This window comes from Salvelinus sp. IW2-2015, linkage group LG11 (assembly GCF_002910315.2).
Source record: "Salvelinus sp. IW2-2015 linkage group LG11, ASM291031v2, whole genome shotgun sequence".
Classification (NCBI taxonomy): domain Eukaryota; kingdom Metazoa; phylum Chordata; class Actinopteri; order Salmoniformes; family Salmonidae; genus Salvelinus; species Salvelinus sp. IW2-2015.
This window is the reverse complement of record NC_036851.1, coordinates 69128-85762: the sequence shown is the minus strand read 5'-3', so window position 1 is coordinate 85762 and position 16635 is coordinate 69128. Positions and strand designations below refer to the sequence as shown.

Genomic DNA, 16635 nt, shown 5'->3' with positions numbered 1-16635 from the left:
TCGACACGTGGACTTTTTGTAACCTACTGGGTATTAACTTCCAACCCGAGATGTTCGCAAGACACAGTAATATAATACAATATTCTTCTAAGCTAAAGCATATAGGCATTACATTAGTCTCTGGGAACTAACACTAGTATTCAGGTCTCAGGCAAGGTTTTTCCCTCCGCTAGCGTTATTCACCAAACCACCTCCTCTGCAACACTCACAATGACATAGCCCTGAATCAACTGCCCAGACTAGTAGTGGAGAACAAATTGGTGAGTAGATAAGCCCACGAAAACAAATAATCTGCCCCTATTTTCTTTGATTTCCATATTCCAACATAACAGCATTTACCGGTAGTCGGTGCCTTCAACAAGTGCAAACACTTCACTGAAGCAAAGGCTGCAGATGACTTATGTATGAGGGAGAATGAGGGATATTGAGATTTGGAGAGCGATAGAGAGATATGCATCATACATTATGAGACAGATCACAGATCTGAGACCTGTGCTTGATATAGTGATGGGATATTCATCTCAGAGAGAATACGGAGCACGAGTGCTTAGCTGCCGAGTTCATACTGCCTCCTGACGGTAGCTACAAAGCCTTGTTCTTGGAGAAGGAAAATGTCACCCATCTTAGGAGGAAAAGAGGACAGACAGACAGACAGACAGACAGACAGACAGACAGACAGACAGACAGACAGACAGACAGGCAGGCAGGCAGAAGTGGAGAGTACTAACCTGAAACTCATCCTTAATTTGGCTAGAGTTGGTCTGTGGGTCCAGTCTGATAATGTTGTAGTATATGGCTCTGAATTCACAGACTGGGATGGCTGTGTTTCCACACAGGCAGGCTTCCAGGATGGCATCGTGGACAAAGACATACTGCTCCTGGGGTAGGACACAGCACATAACACGTGAGATGACGTAAAATAAGATGAGATGACAAAAGAGGTAAATGTATTTCTACCCTTTAGGTCAACATCAACACACAAAAGGCCACTTTATTTACAACACTTCAACCACTAGTTGGACCCTATTCATTAGACTCAATCCACATGTACTGTTGAAATGTTTCGAGAACAGAGCAGAACATGCAGGTAACGAGTCCAACGCTGACTGTTTGTACACTGATATACAAAACCATAAATAGTTGTCGGCAACACTTTACATTAAGTTGCCACTATTACTATGCGACTACACAGTAATAACTATAGTACCAACATAGTAGTTACATAGGTATTACTATGTAATTGGTTTGTAGCGGTATTAGTTAGAACACAATTGGATGACTGAGTAATTACACATCCACTTGCTGAAGGTTATTCCACATAAGTAATTACTGATGTTACACATTTTCTTGTTACACTACGCAACTAATGTTTTGTAACTACATGTTTGATAGTCACCTGTGAATTACCATGTTATTAACTCAAACCAAAATCTGACATAGTTACATGTAACTACATGGTGCCATGACCATCAAATCCACCAGTAAAACCAGGGTTGCTCTGATGATGTAAATAGGCTAGGACCTGGAAACACACCCTGTGACTAACTACTGGTTATTTTAGACGAGTTCATTTCTGTGTTATTACCTGGCTCAAAGGTTATACTGAATCAAGTGTCAAGTAAGAACAATGTAGTTACATAGGATATACTTAATTAAGCAGTAAGGCCCGAGGGGGTGTGGTATGGTGCCTTCGAAAAGTATTCAGACCCCTTGATTTTTTCACATTTTGTTATGTTACAGCCTAATTCTAAAATGTATTTTATGCAAAAACAGGTTTTTATCTGAAAATGTATTCAAAATAAAAAACCAGAAATACCTTATTTACATAAGTATTCATACCCTTTGCTACGAGATTCATCCTGTTTCAAATGATCATCCTTGGGATGTTTCTACAACTTGATTGGAGTCTACCTGTGGTAAATTCAATTGATTGGACATGATATGGAAAGGCAGACACTGGTCTACATAAGGTCCCACAGTTGACAGTGCATGTCAGAGCAAAAACCAAGCCATGAGGTCGAAGGAATTGTCCGTAGAGCTTCGAGACAGCATCGTGTCGAGGGACTGATCTGGGGAAGGGTACCAAAAAATGTATGCAGCATTTAAGGCCCCCAAGAACACAGTGGCCTCCATCATTTTTAAATGGAAGAAGTTTAGAACCACCAACACTCTTCCTAGAGCTGGCCGCCTGGCCAAACTGAGCAATTGGGGGAGAAGGGCCTCGGTCAGATAGGTGACCAAATACAAGATGGTCACTCTGACAGAGCTCTAGAGTTCCTCTATGAAGATGGGAGAACCTTCCAGAAGGACAACCATCTCTGCAGCACTCCACCAATCAGGCCTTTATGGTAGAGTGGCAAGACGGAAGCCACTCCTCAGTAAAAGGCACATGACAGCCCGCGTGGAGTTTGCAAAAAGGCACGTAAAGACTCTCAGACCATGAGAAACAAGATTCTCTGGTCTGATGAAACCAAGATTGAACTCTTTGGCCTGAATGCCAAGCATCATGTCTGGAAGAACCCTGGCACCATCTATACGGTGAAGCACGGTGGTGGCAGCTTCATGCTGTAGGGATGTTTTTCAGAGGCAGGGACTGTGAGACTAGTCAGGATTGAGGCAAACGGAGCAAAGTACAGACAGATCCTTGATGAAAACCTGCTCCATAGTGCTCAGGTCCTCAGACTGGGGCGAAGGTTCACCTTCCAACAGCAAACAACCCTAAGCACACAGCCAAGACAACGCAGGAGTGGCTTCAAGACAAGTCTCTGAATGTCCTTGAGTGGCCCAGCGAGAGCCCAGACTTGAACCCAATCAAACATCTCTGTAGAGACCTGAAAATAGCTGTGCAGTGACGCTCCCCATCCAACCTGACAGAGCTTGAGATCATCTGCAGCGAAGAATGGGAGAAACTCCCCAAATACAGGTGTGCCAAGCTTGTAGTGTCATACCCAAGAAGAATCAATGCTGTAATCGCTGCCAAATGTGCTTCAACAACGTACTGTTTTTACTTTGTCATTATGGGTTATTGTGTGTAGATTGATGAGGGAATTGTTTTTTAAATACATTTTAGAATAAGGCTGTAATGCAACAAAATGTGGAAAAAGTCAAGGGATCTGAATACTTTCTGAAGTCATTGTACATATAAAACACAGAAAAATCAAATTTTTAACTGCACTGGGCCTTTAAGCCAGGTCATAGAAATAAACTAATTGAAAATTACTGGTAGTTAATGACAGGGTGTGCCTTGTTACAATTATTGTTACCAGGTCCTAGCCTATTTATCAACCCTGATTTTACATGTGGATTTGATGGTATTGGCACCTTGTTGGTACATGTAACAAGGTCAGATTTTTTCTGAAGTTATTAACATGTTAATTCACAGGTGACTCTAAGACATGTAATTACAAAATTTAATTACATAGTGGAACAAGAAAACATGTTATAACATGAGTAATTACACATGTGGAATAACCTACAGCAAGTGGATGACAATCAATACGTCAAATCTAACACAGTTCTCCTTAGGCAGAACAAAACATTTTTAACACATAACCTCATGCTCAGTAATGAAACGGTTTCATAGCCTGAAAAGTGCATTGCACAAATTTGCAATTTGAAGCATGTAAAGTAATCTCTTATGGAGACGAAAGTGAACCGCAGAGAAAAAAGGCCGCCATATTATGCCCGTAAAAGAAGTTCAAGAGGCTGTTTGTGGCTCAACAGTGATTGCATTGTGTTCATCAAGTGGCCAGAGGTATTAAAGCATCTCCAAAATCCCAGCCATTGAATAGCATAAATAGCATTATGCATATTTTCACTCGACAATACGAAATTTCACAGGCATTAGAACAGGGGTGGGTAACATCGTGGGCCCGCGAAACCATTCAATCCGGCCCAGAGAAGGTTTGAGTAAAAAAAGAATATATATCAGTGGTGGTCGATGCTGTTTAAGATTAGGGAGGACAATTTTTGTTATGAGTATTAGTCCAAACAGTTGCAAATGAGAGTTTCTATTAGGCAAACTCAGGTGGGTTTATCCCTGTTCCGTTCCGTTTGCTTCCATTTAAGAAAGGTTTTTCAACAGATCACTTTCATAGCAGCCACATACAAACAGCGTCATCACTTTGCATGTTATATAATTCCTTTTCACATCTACGTGCACTGCTCCTCTAACCTTTCCCCTTCACTTTATGACTTTAGTGCACAACACAACAGCTGTCTGACACCAGGCATAAAAAACTTTCCAACTCAAACCTTCAAACCATTATTGCTAACCGCTACACACAGTTTACATCGTTGTTACCATATTAGCTAACGTTATACTCAACATAGCTACTAGAACTAACATGTTAGCAAACCCGCTACAATCACACTGTACAATGTACAGCAAGCAGTTTAGCAGTTTAGCCCCGGTGGCAATAAATTAATAAACCAAAAGCTTACTTTGACTTGGTGTCACGCCCTGGCCTTAGTTATCTTTGTTTTCTTTATTATTTTAGTTAGGTCAGGGTGTGACATGGGGGATGTTTGTGTGTTTTTGTCTCGTCTAGGGTGTTTGTATTGTCTAGGGGGTGTTTGTAGAGTTCATGGGGTTGTGTTCATTGTAGGTGTTTATGTAAGTCTATGGTTGCCTAGATTGGTTCTCAATTAGAGACAGCTGTCTATCGTTGTCTCTGATTGGGAGCCAAATTTAGGCAGCCATAGTCATTAGGTAGGTTGTGGGTGATTGTCTATGTGTAAGTTGCCAGTGTCTGCACTTATTTGTTTTGTATAGCTTCATGTTCGTCGGTTTGTTGTTTTGATTTAGTTTGTATAGTGTTCGTTTCGTTTGTCTTCTTCTAATAAAGAGAAGAATGTATTTATATCACGCTGCGCCTTGGTCCTCTCTTTCACGTAACGACGAACGTGACACTTGGACGAGTTCCAGTGTTGGATAGCCTTAGCCAGCTAACTAACATAAATAGCATTCCTCTCTGTTTGAACCGGGTGTTTAAATAGGCAAAATTACAGTAGCTAGCTGCATTAGTTAGCTAAGTACGTGAACGTGAAACTAAATCAAATCTACCTGACTCAAATTAAGATACTCCTGCAGCGCTATACACAGCCTCTCTCTCTCTCTCTCTCTCTCTCTCTCTCTCTCTCTCTCTCTCTCTCTCTCTCTCTCTCTCTCTCTCTCTCTCTCTCTCTCTCTCTCTCTCTCTCTCTCTCTCTCTCTCTCTCTCTCTCTCTCTCTCTCTCTCTCTCTCTCTCTCTCTCTCATATAATTACTATGTCAGTCTATGGAAGGGGTTAAAAACATGAGGCTCCTAGATTTTGTATTGAAGTCAATGTACACAGAGGACAGAAAATAGCTGTCCTCGGGATACACCATGGTGCTACTCGAGAGAGTGTGGTTGAGGTTACTGTAGACCTTCATTGCAAAACAGTGTGTTTTAATCAGTTATTTGATGACGTGAATATATGTATTATAGTTTCATCTAAAAAGGATATATCTTTTTTAATGTTTCACTATTTTTATTGGATGGATGCCCTAAATTTAGCAGATGCTATTGACAGATCAGTTGGAAGAAGTTGTGATGTGCTACTTTCCACACATGGCCAAAAGAGAATTGGCGAAAAACAAAACAGAGTTAAATGGTTCCAGTCTACCATGAAGTAGCATTCATTCATGTATACAGGTAAGAGTCTAGCTACATTTTCAGATATTATCCTATCTAGGCTAGGGGGTGGTATTTTCACATCCGGATGAAAAGCGTGCCCAAAGTAAACTGCCTGCTACTCAGGCCCCGAAGCTAGGATATGCATATTATTAGTGGATTTGGATAGAAAACACTCTGACGTTTCTAAAACCGTTTGAATGATGTATGTGAGAATAACATAACTTATTTAGCAGGCGAAACCCCGAGGACACTCTCTTTTCAATGGGTTTTCTATGGGGATCTAGATTACTAAGGCACTTGCTTGCAGTTCCTATCGCTTCCACTGGATGTCAACAGTCTTTAGAAATTGGTTGATGTTTTTCCTTTGTGTAATGAAGTAGTAGCCCTGTTCAGAACAGTGAAGTTAGAGGCGCATGACCTGAAAGCACACTACACTATGTTTTCGTCCGGTTTTGAACGCAGTTTATCCCATCTTAAATTTGATTGATTATTTACGTTAAAAAATACCTAAAGTTGTATTAGGAAAGTTGTTTGAAATGTTTGGACAAAGATTACAGGTAACTTATTAGATATTTTGTAGTCATGTTGCGCGAGTTGGAACCAGTGTTTTTCTGGATCAAACGCGCCAAATAAATTTACATTTTGGATATATAACGACGTAATTAATCGAACAAAAGGACAATTTGTGATGTTTATGGGACATATTGGAGTGCCAACAGAAGAAGCTCTTCAAAGGCAAGGCATGAATGGTATCGTTATTTCTGAGTTTTGTGTCGCGCCTGGCGGGATGAAATATGATTGTCTGTGTTTGTTTGATGGGGTGCTGTCCTCAGATAATCGCATGGTTTGCTTTCGCCTTAAAGCCTTTTTGAAATCTTAAGTCAAAGTCAAGCTTTAATTTAACATATTGCATGTGTATTTTCAAGAATGTTAAATATTTACAATTCTGTAGTTTGAATTTGGCGCCCTGCACTTTCACTGGATGTTGGTCAGGTGGGACGGTAGCGTCCCATCTAGCCTAGAGAGGTTATACCCACTTCACTGTATGATTTACACCTCATGTATCCTGTGCATGAAACAAATAAACTTAGATTGTATTTGATATGGTGTGTGTTTACCAGAGAAGGTAATGTGGAGAACAACATGAGTTTGCTGTTGTATTGCCGTTATTTAAGGGTGACTGCAAAACTCCCACGGTCGTAACCTTCACGTAGCAAACACACTTGCAAACGCATTCACAGAATAAAAATGTGTGCGAACTAAGTTATCTATTATTCAGCATGTATTTAGTATTAATAGGATCATTGGGATGGAAGATGCATGACTGAGAACTCTCCAGTGGTAGCTAGGCTCGCCTGACTTGGGAAATATATCAGAGGAGACACCACACACTGTCACGTTCCTGACCTGTTTTCTGTTAGTTTTATGTGTTAGTTGGTCAGGACGTGAGTTTGGGTGGGCATTTCTATGTTTTTCTGTTTCTATGTGGTTTTGGTTGCCTGGTATGGCTCTCAATTAGAGGCAGGTGTTTGACGTTTCCTCTGATTGAGAGTCATATTAAGGTAGGCTGTTCACAAGTTTGTTTGTGGGTGGTTGTCTCCTGTGTCAGTGTTGTCGCACCATACGGGACTGTTCGGTATGTTTGTTCATCGTCATTTATGTGTAGGCTATTCTCCCTGTTCGTGCGTTCTCCGTGTTTATGTGAGTTCGTCGTCCAGGTCTGTCTACACCGTTTGTTGTTTTGTTAGTTTAGTCAAGTTCGTGTTTTCGTGTTTCTTTAATAAATTATGTGTTCACAACCCGCTGCGCCTTGGTTCCATCACTACTCCTCCTCTTCGTGTGAAGAGAGAGAGGAAAAACCGTTACAGAACCACCCACCAATCCAGAATTCAAGCAGCGGTGTAAACGGAAGTAAGGGACAGCGCCAAGAAGGAGGAATGGACTTGGGACGATGTATTGGACGGTTAAAGGTTGCTACACATGGGAGGAGATCCTGGCTGGAAGGGATCGCCTCCCATGGGGAACAGCTGGGAGGCACTGAGGAGAGCAGAGGCAACTGGAGAAGGGAACCGGAAGTTATAGGGGCGCGTCTAGCACGGAAGCCCGAAAAGCCCGTGAGTACCACCCAAAAATTTCTTGGAGGGGGCTAAGAGGTAGTGGGCCAAGGGCAGGTAGGAGACCTGCGCCCACTTACAGGCTAACCGTTGGAGAGCGGGAGTACGGGCAGACACCGTGTTACGCAGTTATGAGCGCACGGTGTCTCCTGTACGTGTGCATAGCCCGGTGCGGGTTATTCCACCTCCCCGCACTGGTAGGGCTAGATTGGGCATTGAGCCAGGTGTCATGAGGCCGGCTCAACGCGTCTCGTCTCCAGTGCGTCTCCTCGGCCGGCATACATGGCACCTGCCTTACGCATGGTTTCCCCGTTCGCCTACATAGGCCCGGTGCGGGTTATTCACCTGCCCGCACTGGTCGGGCGACCGGGAGCATTCAACCAGGTAAGGTTGGGCAGGCTCAATGCTCAAGAGAGCCAGTACGCCTGCACGGTCCGGTTATTTCGGCGCTACCTTTTCGCGCTCAGCCCAGTAACCACCAGTGCCTACACTACGCACCAGGTTTCCAGTGCCGTCTCCAGAGCCCTGTTCCTCCTCCACGCACTTTTCCTATGGTGCGTGTATCCAGTTCGGTGCCTCCAGTTCCGACAACACGCACTAAGCCTCCTGTGCGTCTCCAGAGGTCCTGTAACACACTGTTCCTTCTCCCCCACTCGCCCTGAGGTGCATGCCTTTAGCCCCGGTACCACCCAGTGCCGGTACCACGCACCAGGCCTATAGTGCGCTTTGAGAGGTCAGTGTGCCCTGTTCCCTGCTCCCCGCACTATGCTTGAAGTGCGTGTCTCCAGTCCGCGTGCCTCCAGTTCCGGCACACGTACCAGGCCTACAGTGCGTCTCAGCCGGCCAGAGTCTGCCGTCTGCCCAAATCTGCGCCTGAACTGTCCGTCTGCCAAGCGCCGCATGAACTGCCCGTCTGTATTGCAGCCTTCAAACCGCCCGTCTGTCATGAGCCTGCAAAGCCGCCCGTCTGCCATGAGCCTACAGAGCCTTCCGCCAGACTGGAGCCGCTAGAGCCTTCCGCCAGACAGGAGCCGCTAGAGCCTTCCGCCAGACAGGAGCAGCCAAAGCTTTTCGCGCTAGACAGGATCAGTCTGAGCCATCCGTCTCCGCAGCGCCATCTGAGCCATCCGTCTCCTCAGCGCCGTCTGAGCCATCCGTTCCTCCACGCCGTCTGAGCATCCGTCTCCCAGCGCCGTCTGAGCCATCCGTCTCCCCAGCGCCGTCTGAGCCATCCGTCTGTGTCCCGAGCCATTAGAGCCGCCCGTCTGTTCCCGAGCCGTCAGAAGCCGTTAGTCAGGTCAGGAGCCGCTAGAGCCATTCGTCAGTCGGATCTGCCAGAGCCGCCAACCAACAGGATCTGCCAGAGCGTCCAACAGACAGGATCTGCCAGAGCCGCAACCAGACAGGATCTTGCCAGAGCGCCAACCAGACAGGATCTGCCAGACCGCCAACCAGACAGGATCTGCCAGAGCGCCAGCCAGACAGGATCTGCCAGAGCCGCCAGCGAGCCATGGAGCAGCCAGAGCCGTCAGCGAGCATGAGCGGCCAGAGCCGTCAGCGAGCCATGAGCGGCCAGAAGCCGTCAGCGGCCATGGAGCGTTCCAGAGCCGTCAGCCTCAAGCGTCAGGCCGTCAGCCTCCATGAGCGTCCAGAGCCGTCAGCCTGCCATGAGCGTCCAGAGCCGTCAGCCTGCCATGAGCGTTCCAGAGCCGTCAGCCTGCCATGAGCGTCCAGAGCCGTCAGTCAGCCATTAGCTGTTAGTAATCCAGAACTGCCCCTCAGGTCCAGAGCTGTCTCTCTGTCCGGAGCTGCCTTTCAGTCGGAGTTTGCCCTCTTATCCTGAGCTACCTTCCTATCCTGAGCTACCTCTCTATCCTGATCTATCCCTCTGTCCTGAGCTACCTCTCTGTCCTGAGCTTACCTGGTCCCGGAGCTGTCCTTTATCTTGGTGTTGTCCCTTAAATTAGGTGGGGGAAATAAGAGGGTGGTCATGATAGGGGGTAGACGTAAGCTGGATTGACTATGGTGGGGTGGACCTCGCCAGAGCCTAAGCCACCACCGTGGTCAGATGCCCACCCCAGACCCTCCTAGACTTTCTGCTTGGTGCGCCCGGAGTTCGCACCTTGAGGGGGGGGGTTAGTCACGTTCCTGACCTGTTTTCTGTTAGTTTTCTGTGTAGTTGGTCAGGACGTGAGTTTGGGTGGGCATTTCTAGTTTTCTGTTTCTATGTTGGTTTTGGGTTGCCTGGTATGGCTCTCAATTAGAGGCAGGTGTTGACGTTTCCTCGATGAGAGTCATATTAGGTAGGCTTGTTCACAATGTTTGTTTTGATGGGTGGTTGTCTCCTGTGTCAGTGTTTGTCGCACCATACGGGACTGTTCGGTATGTTTGTTCATCGTCATTTATGTGTAGGCTATTCTCCCTGTTCGTGCGTTCTYCGTGTTTATGTGAGTTCGTCGTCCAGGTCTGTCTACACCGTTTGTTGTTTTGTTAGTTTAGTCAAGTTCGTGTTTTCGTGTTTTCTTTAATAAATTATGTGTTCACAACCCGCTGCGCCTTGGTTCCATCACTACTCCTCCTCTTCGTATGAAGAGAGAGAGGAAAACCGTTACACACACATTTGATCAGAAGTGACATCACGCTTGCTGATGGTTTGTACGAACGGTTGCTAGTCGCAGAGTCATTGAGAAAATACAATGTATATCAGTCTAGTAGGTACACACAAGTTAATGAAACCGTAGTAGTTATGGAGAATACCGACGCGTATTTACTATTAGCCCTTTTGTCGTTCTCACTATTGACATTGAAGTAGCGCTCAGAGTATTTGAGGGGAGTCGTTTGAGAAAGATGAGAATCGCAGAATTGTTCATCCTTTATAAAATAATGAGTAGTTAGTTGGGATGCAAGGTGATTTGTAGATCAGTGATTCTGTTTGGCCCGACTGCAATGTAGTTAATCTCAAACACACACATTATCTCACAGGTGCTGTTTCTCCACCAAGAACCACTGTTTCTTCACTGAATGCGTGATCCACTGGAAAATGTAACCCTAATAGCCTGGAATGGCCTGTCTGGCAGATAAGGCCAAGGCTTATAGACCATAGAAATAGAATCGGGTTTCAAGGTCTGGGGGGCTTTTCCCAGATAACATTTCTATGCTTTAGACTCTCCCTGCATATGACTCACTTTACATTATCATGTCTAAGCTTTACAATATCCTATTTCTATGCTTTACAGTGTCCCTCCATAGGACTCACATTAAAATATCCCTGCTGAAAATTTCACGCAGAACAACTAACTGTGGGCAGTGGGTTACAACATAGGATCAGTCTGGTGATTGTCTGGGAAAGACTAGCCATAGCAGGAAACTGTTTGAGCCTTCTTAACCCTTTACCATGGCGATGGAAAATGCTACGCTAACAGACTTGCTGTGACTTTGAACTTTGGTTGCACTCCCTTTACACTTGGTATGAGGATGGCTAATGTTAACTGTGTAACTGCTAGTAACTACTATCAGTACCATTGAACAAAATAACATGTGAATGGCTAATGCTAATCTAAAAATACCATGTTAACGCTAGGTATAAGGATGGCTAATGCTATGCTAATTGGATAACTGCACTTTTAAACACTGTACCATTATTTTATGTACCATTATGTGACATTATGTATCATTATTTCCTTTGCAGGGCACTGTAATGACTAATGCTTCATCTATGATACAGTACTGTTCTCTTCTTTACCCACTATCCACACACAAGCTAAACAGTACATTGCTTCACCAACCTCGGTTTGCACCATGTTAACCCTTTGTGAGCGCAGTTCGCGGATGCAGTTGAAGATGTCCACCACACCCTCGTTCTCGGCCATATCCAGCATAATGTCCACAGCTATGAAACAGCCTGTCCTTCCAGCCCCGGCACTGGAGTGAGAGAGGGGGGAGAGAGAGAAAGAAAGTATTTTTCAAATGACTGCCTCGCCTGTTTCACCAACTACTCAGATAGAGTTCAGTGTGTCAAATCGGAGGGCCTGTTGTCCGGACCTCTGGCAGTCGCTGTGTTGGTACCACAGGGTTCAATTCTCGGGCCGACTCTTTTCTCTGTATATATCAATGATGTCGCTCTTGCTGCGGGTGATTCCTTGATCCATCTCTACGCAGACGACACCATTCTGTATACATCTGGCCATTCTTTGGACATTGTGTTAACAAACCTCCAAACGAGCTTCAATGCCATACAACACTCCTTCCGTGGCTTCCAACTGCTCTTAAATGCTAGTAAAACTAAATGCATGCTCTTCAACCGATTGCTGCCCGCACCCGCCCGCTCGACTAGCATCACTACTCTGGACGGTTCTGACTTAGAATATGTGGACAACTACAAATACGTAGGTGTCTAGTTAGACTGTAAACTCTCCTTCCACACTCATATTAAACATCTCCAATCCAAAATTAAATCTAGAATCGGCTTCCTATTTCGCAACAAAGTCTCCTTCACTCACGCTGCCAAATTAGATGCAGTCTATCACAGTTCCATCCATTTTGTCACCAAAGCCCCATATACCACCCACCACTGCGACATGTATGCTCTCGTCGGCTGGCCCTCTGGCTATTCGTCGCCAGACCCACTGGCTCCAGGTCATCTATAAATCTTTGCTAGGTAAAGCTCCGCCTTATCTCAGCTCACTGGTCACCATATCAACACCCACCCGTAGCACGCGCTCCAGCAGGAATATCTCACTGGTCATCCCCAAAGCCAACACCTGCTTTAGTGTCCTTTCCTTCCAGTTCTCTGCTGCCAATGACTGGAACAAATTGCAAAAATCGCTGAAGTTGGAGACTTATATCTCCCTCACTAACTTTAAGCATGAGCTATCTGAGCAGCTTACTGATCGCTGCAGCTGTACACAGCCCATCTGTAAATAGCCCATCCAACTACCTACCTCATCCCCATATTGTTTTCATTTACTTTTCTGCTCTTTTGCACTCCAGTATTTCTACTTGCACATCATCATCTGCACATCTATCACTCCAGTGTTAATCTGCTAAATTGTAATTACTTTGCTACTATGGCCTATTTATTGCCTTACCTCCTTACACCATTTGCACATACTGTATATAGACTTTTTCTATTGTGTTATTGACTGTACATTTGTTTATTCCATGTGTAACTCTGTGTTGTTGTTTGTGTCGCACTGCTTTGCTTTATCTTGGCCAGGTCGCAGTTGTAAATGAGAACTTGTTCTCAACTGGCCTACCTGGTTAAATAAAGGTTAAATAAAAAAAATAAAAAAATGTAATCAATGTCTCCAGTAAGGCCTTTTCTTTACAGTAAACTCTTCCCATAGGAGAACCCTTTGAAGAGCCCTTTTTCATGCCAGGTAAAACCCTTTTATGTTCCATTAAGAACCCATTCTACAGAGGGTTCTACATGGAACCCAAAAGGGTTCAACCTGGAACCAAAAAGGGCTCTACCTGGAACAAAAAAGGGTTCTCCTATGGGGACAACCAAAGAACCCTTTTGGAGTGTGCAGTTCCTAATCTATCCTCTGTAATTGACCTGCCACAGTTAGCGGCGGCGGCGACACATGAAGACACATGCCCTATGATAAACATATATTGAACCGCGCTGCGCTCCCACAGTTAGTCAAAAGAGACAGGACTGCCTTATGGTGCTGACAAACAGCGCACTCCATCAGCCCCTGCGAGTGACATGTAGGGGTTAGAGCTATTTCCCCTTACCCCGGTGTTAGGAGTTAAGGAAACACACCCAGCAGAACGGGCTGTGAGGGAGGGAGGGAGCGAGTTGTGATGGAAGGGAGATAGTGGTGGAGAAGAGGTAGAGGAGAGGTAGGAGAGGGGGGCTGCTTAGCCATCATTCACTCGGCAGCATCCTGACAGGTCCCAGCTCCGGATCTCAGGAGCTGGGGGCCACTCAGTAACTCGGCAACCTGTCAGATAGCCTGTCAGCTGCCGGTGATTAATGGTGAGAGCGGCAAACAACTGGGTCCTGGCAGGGGGATAACGGCTAAAGGAGTGCCCCAGGAAATGTGAAATTACTCCGCAACGCTCTGTGGGCCAAAGTTTATCCTGTTGGCCTTCATCTGCATCCCATCTATATTTCAGTTAAGTGGGGGAATGGCTGCCAACCTCCATGTAGCTCCATTGGACATTCGTTGTCAGCGCTCAACGAGGGAATTCGGTGGGGGAGTGATCGGAGCATTGTATTTCAAAAGCCAGGCTGACGTTCTTTTTAGGAGAACTTGAACCGACAACGCTTTGGATCGTGGAAAAGCGATGGAGTAAGGAATGAGAGGTACGTTAAATATAGTGGGCCGCTACGGGGACTAGTCTCTAGTCCGAAAGATGGGTCGGCAGGTAGCCTAGCGGTTAGAGCGATGGTCCAGTAACCGAAAGGTTGCTGGATGAAATCCCARAGCTGACAAGGTAAAAATCTGTTTTTCTGCCAATGAGCAACGCATGTTAACCCACTGTTCCCTGGGTGCCGAAGATGTGGATGTCAATTAAGGCAGCCCCCAGCACCTCTCTGATTCAGAGACACATTTCAGTTGAAGGCATTCAATTGTACAACTGACTAGGTATCTCCCGTTTTCCTAAATGGGATGCATGCAAAAAGTTTGACCTTTTGATGTCAATACCTTTTCTGCCTATTGCCCTAGCGTCAACAATCCCAGGACACAAACTAGTTAAATGTTTTACATTTGGCAGATGCTCTTATCCAGAGCGACTTTCAGTAGTAAATGCATACATTTTCTTACTGGTCCCCCATGGGGAAAAAAACCATAACCTTGGTTTTGCAAGAGCCCGGCTCTACCAACTGAGCTACACAGGACCTAGTAAGATGGAGGATGTTTTTAAGGACTGCATTTCACAAGTGGCTAGTTTGCATCAGCTACTTCACATGGCGTTAAGGCTAACTGACGGTTTCTGTTGTTATATTTGTATTTATTATGTTGCGACACCAGTGAATTTGACAACTAATAAACATTACCTACCTAGCGGGTGGCCATCTACAGACAGGGCTTTGCTATTTAGCTAGCTAGCTATTGAGCTTGCTAGCAAACTCAGATATACTTGAAAATGAGGATTCAGCTGGAAAAATGTTTGACTGTCTTGCTGTGCAATGGATATGAAGCTGGTGAGAGCTCTCCCATTTCTATTCTAGCTGTTATGATTACCTAGTAGGCCAGTGCTGACCACACATGCTTATTTGCTTGCTAGTAAAACAAACTTCATGTTCCTACAGATGGTTATATAGCTAGCTTCCTGTTGTTTATCTTATTCAATGCTCACTTAATGCATTTGCATTGAAGTTAGCTAGTCACAGCAGTACCCACTGGGCAAAAACTGGTTCAGTAAATGTTGTTTCCACGTCATTTCAACCCAAAAATGATATGTGATGATGTTGAATCAACATGGAAAAGTGATTGGATTTGCAAAAAGTCATCAATGTAAGGGAATTTAGTATTTTTTCCTCCAAAAACATTTAACCTAAATCCAATGAAAGTGTGTCACGCCCTGACCTTAGTTATCTTTGTTTTCTTTATTATTTTGGTTAGGTCAGGGTGTGATATGGGGGGGGGGGATGTATGTGTTTTTACTTGTTTAGGGGTTTTGTATGTTTATGGGGTGTTCACTTGTCTAGGTGTTTGTATGTCTATGGTTGCTTAGATTGGTTCTCAATTAGAGGCAGCTGTTTGTTGTTGTCTCTGATTGGGAACCATATTTAGGCAGCCATATTCCGTTGGGTATTTCGTGGGTTATGTCTGCACTTATTGATTATATAGCGTTATGTTCGTTTGTTATTTTGATAGTGTGTTTAGTGTTCTTCGTTTCGTTAAATAAATAAGAAGAATGTATTTATATCACGCTGCGCCTTGGTCCTCCTCTCTTCCACATTACGACGATCAAATAAGTTGCAGACACAGGCAACTTACACATAGACAATAACCCATGAAATACCCAACGGAATATGGCTGCCTAAATATGGTTCCAAATCAGAGACAACAATAAACAGCTGCCTCTAATTGAGAACCAATCTAGGCAACCATAGACATACAAACACCTAGACAAGTTAACACCCCATAAACATACAAAAACCCCTAGACAAGACAAAACACATACATCCCCCCCGTGTTCTTCCGGCGCCGATAGAGATGGCAGCCTCGCTTCGCGTTCCTTGGAAAATATGCAGTATTTAGTTTTTTTACGTGTTATTTCTTACATCGGTACCCCGGGTAATCTTAGGTTTCATTACATACAGTCGGGAGGAACTACTGAATATACGATTAACGTCAACTCACCATCGTTCCTACCAGGAATATGACTTTCCCGAAACGGATCCAGTGTTTTGCCTTCCACACAATACAATGGATCTGATCCCAGCCGGCGACCCTGTGCGACGCCGAAAAAGGGGAAAACGTGGCGGTCTCGTGGTCAGGCTTCGGAGCCGGGCACATCGCGCTCCATCCCTAGCATACTACTGCCAATGTCCAGTCTCTTGACAATAAGGTTGATGAAATCCGAGCACGGGTAGCATTCCAGAGAGACATCAGGGATTGCAACGTGCTCTGCTTCACGGAAACATGGCTAACTCAAGGGACGCTAACGGAGTCGGTGCAGCCAGCTGGTTTCTCCATGCATCGCGCCGACAGAAACAAACATCTTTCCGGTAAGAAGAGGGGCGGGGGGGTATGCCTTATGATTAACGAGAAGTGGTGTGACCATCATAATAACACACAAGAACTCAAGTCGTTCTGTTCACCTGATCTAGAACTCCTCACAATCAAATGTCGACCGCATTATCTACCAAGGGAATTCTCGTCAATCATAATCACAGCCGT

At 45.0% G+C, this 16635-nt stretch overlaps 1 protein-coding gene across 1 annotated transcript in view; it reads right to left on the bottom strand.

Moving 5' to 3' along the window:
- LOC111969625 (receptor-type tyrosine-protein phosphatase T-like) overlaps positions 1 to 16635 on the bottom strand; it is a gene marked incomplete at its 5' end in the record, with an annotated part of 104175 nt that overhangs the window by 21379 nt on the left and 66161 nt on the right. The window contains 2 exons of the mRNA XM_023995763.3: positions 729 to 878; positions 11560 to 11695. Of these exons, the coding sequence (XP_023851531.2) occupies positions 729 to 878; positions 11560 to 11695 (286 nt within the window). The remainder of the gene's footprint in view (positions 1 to 728; positions 879 to 11559; positions 11696 to 16635) is intronic.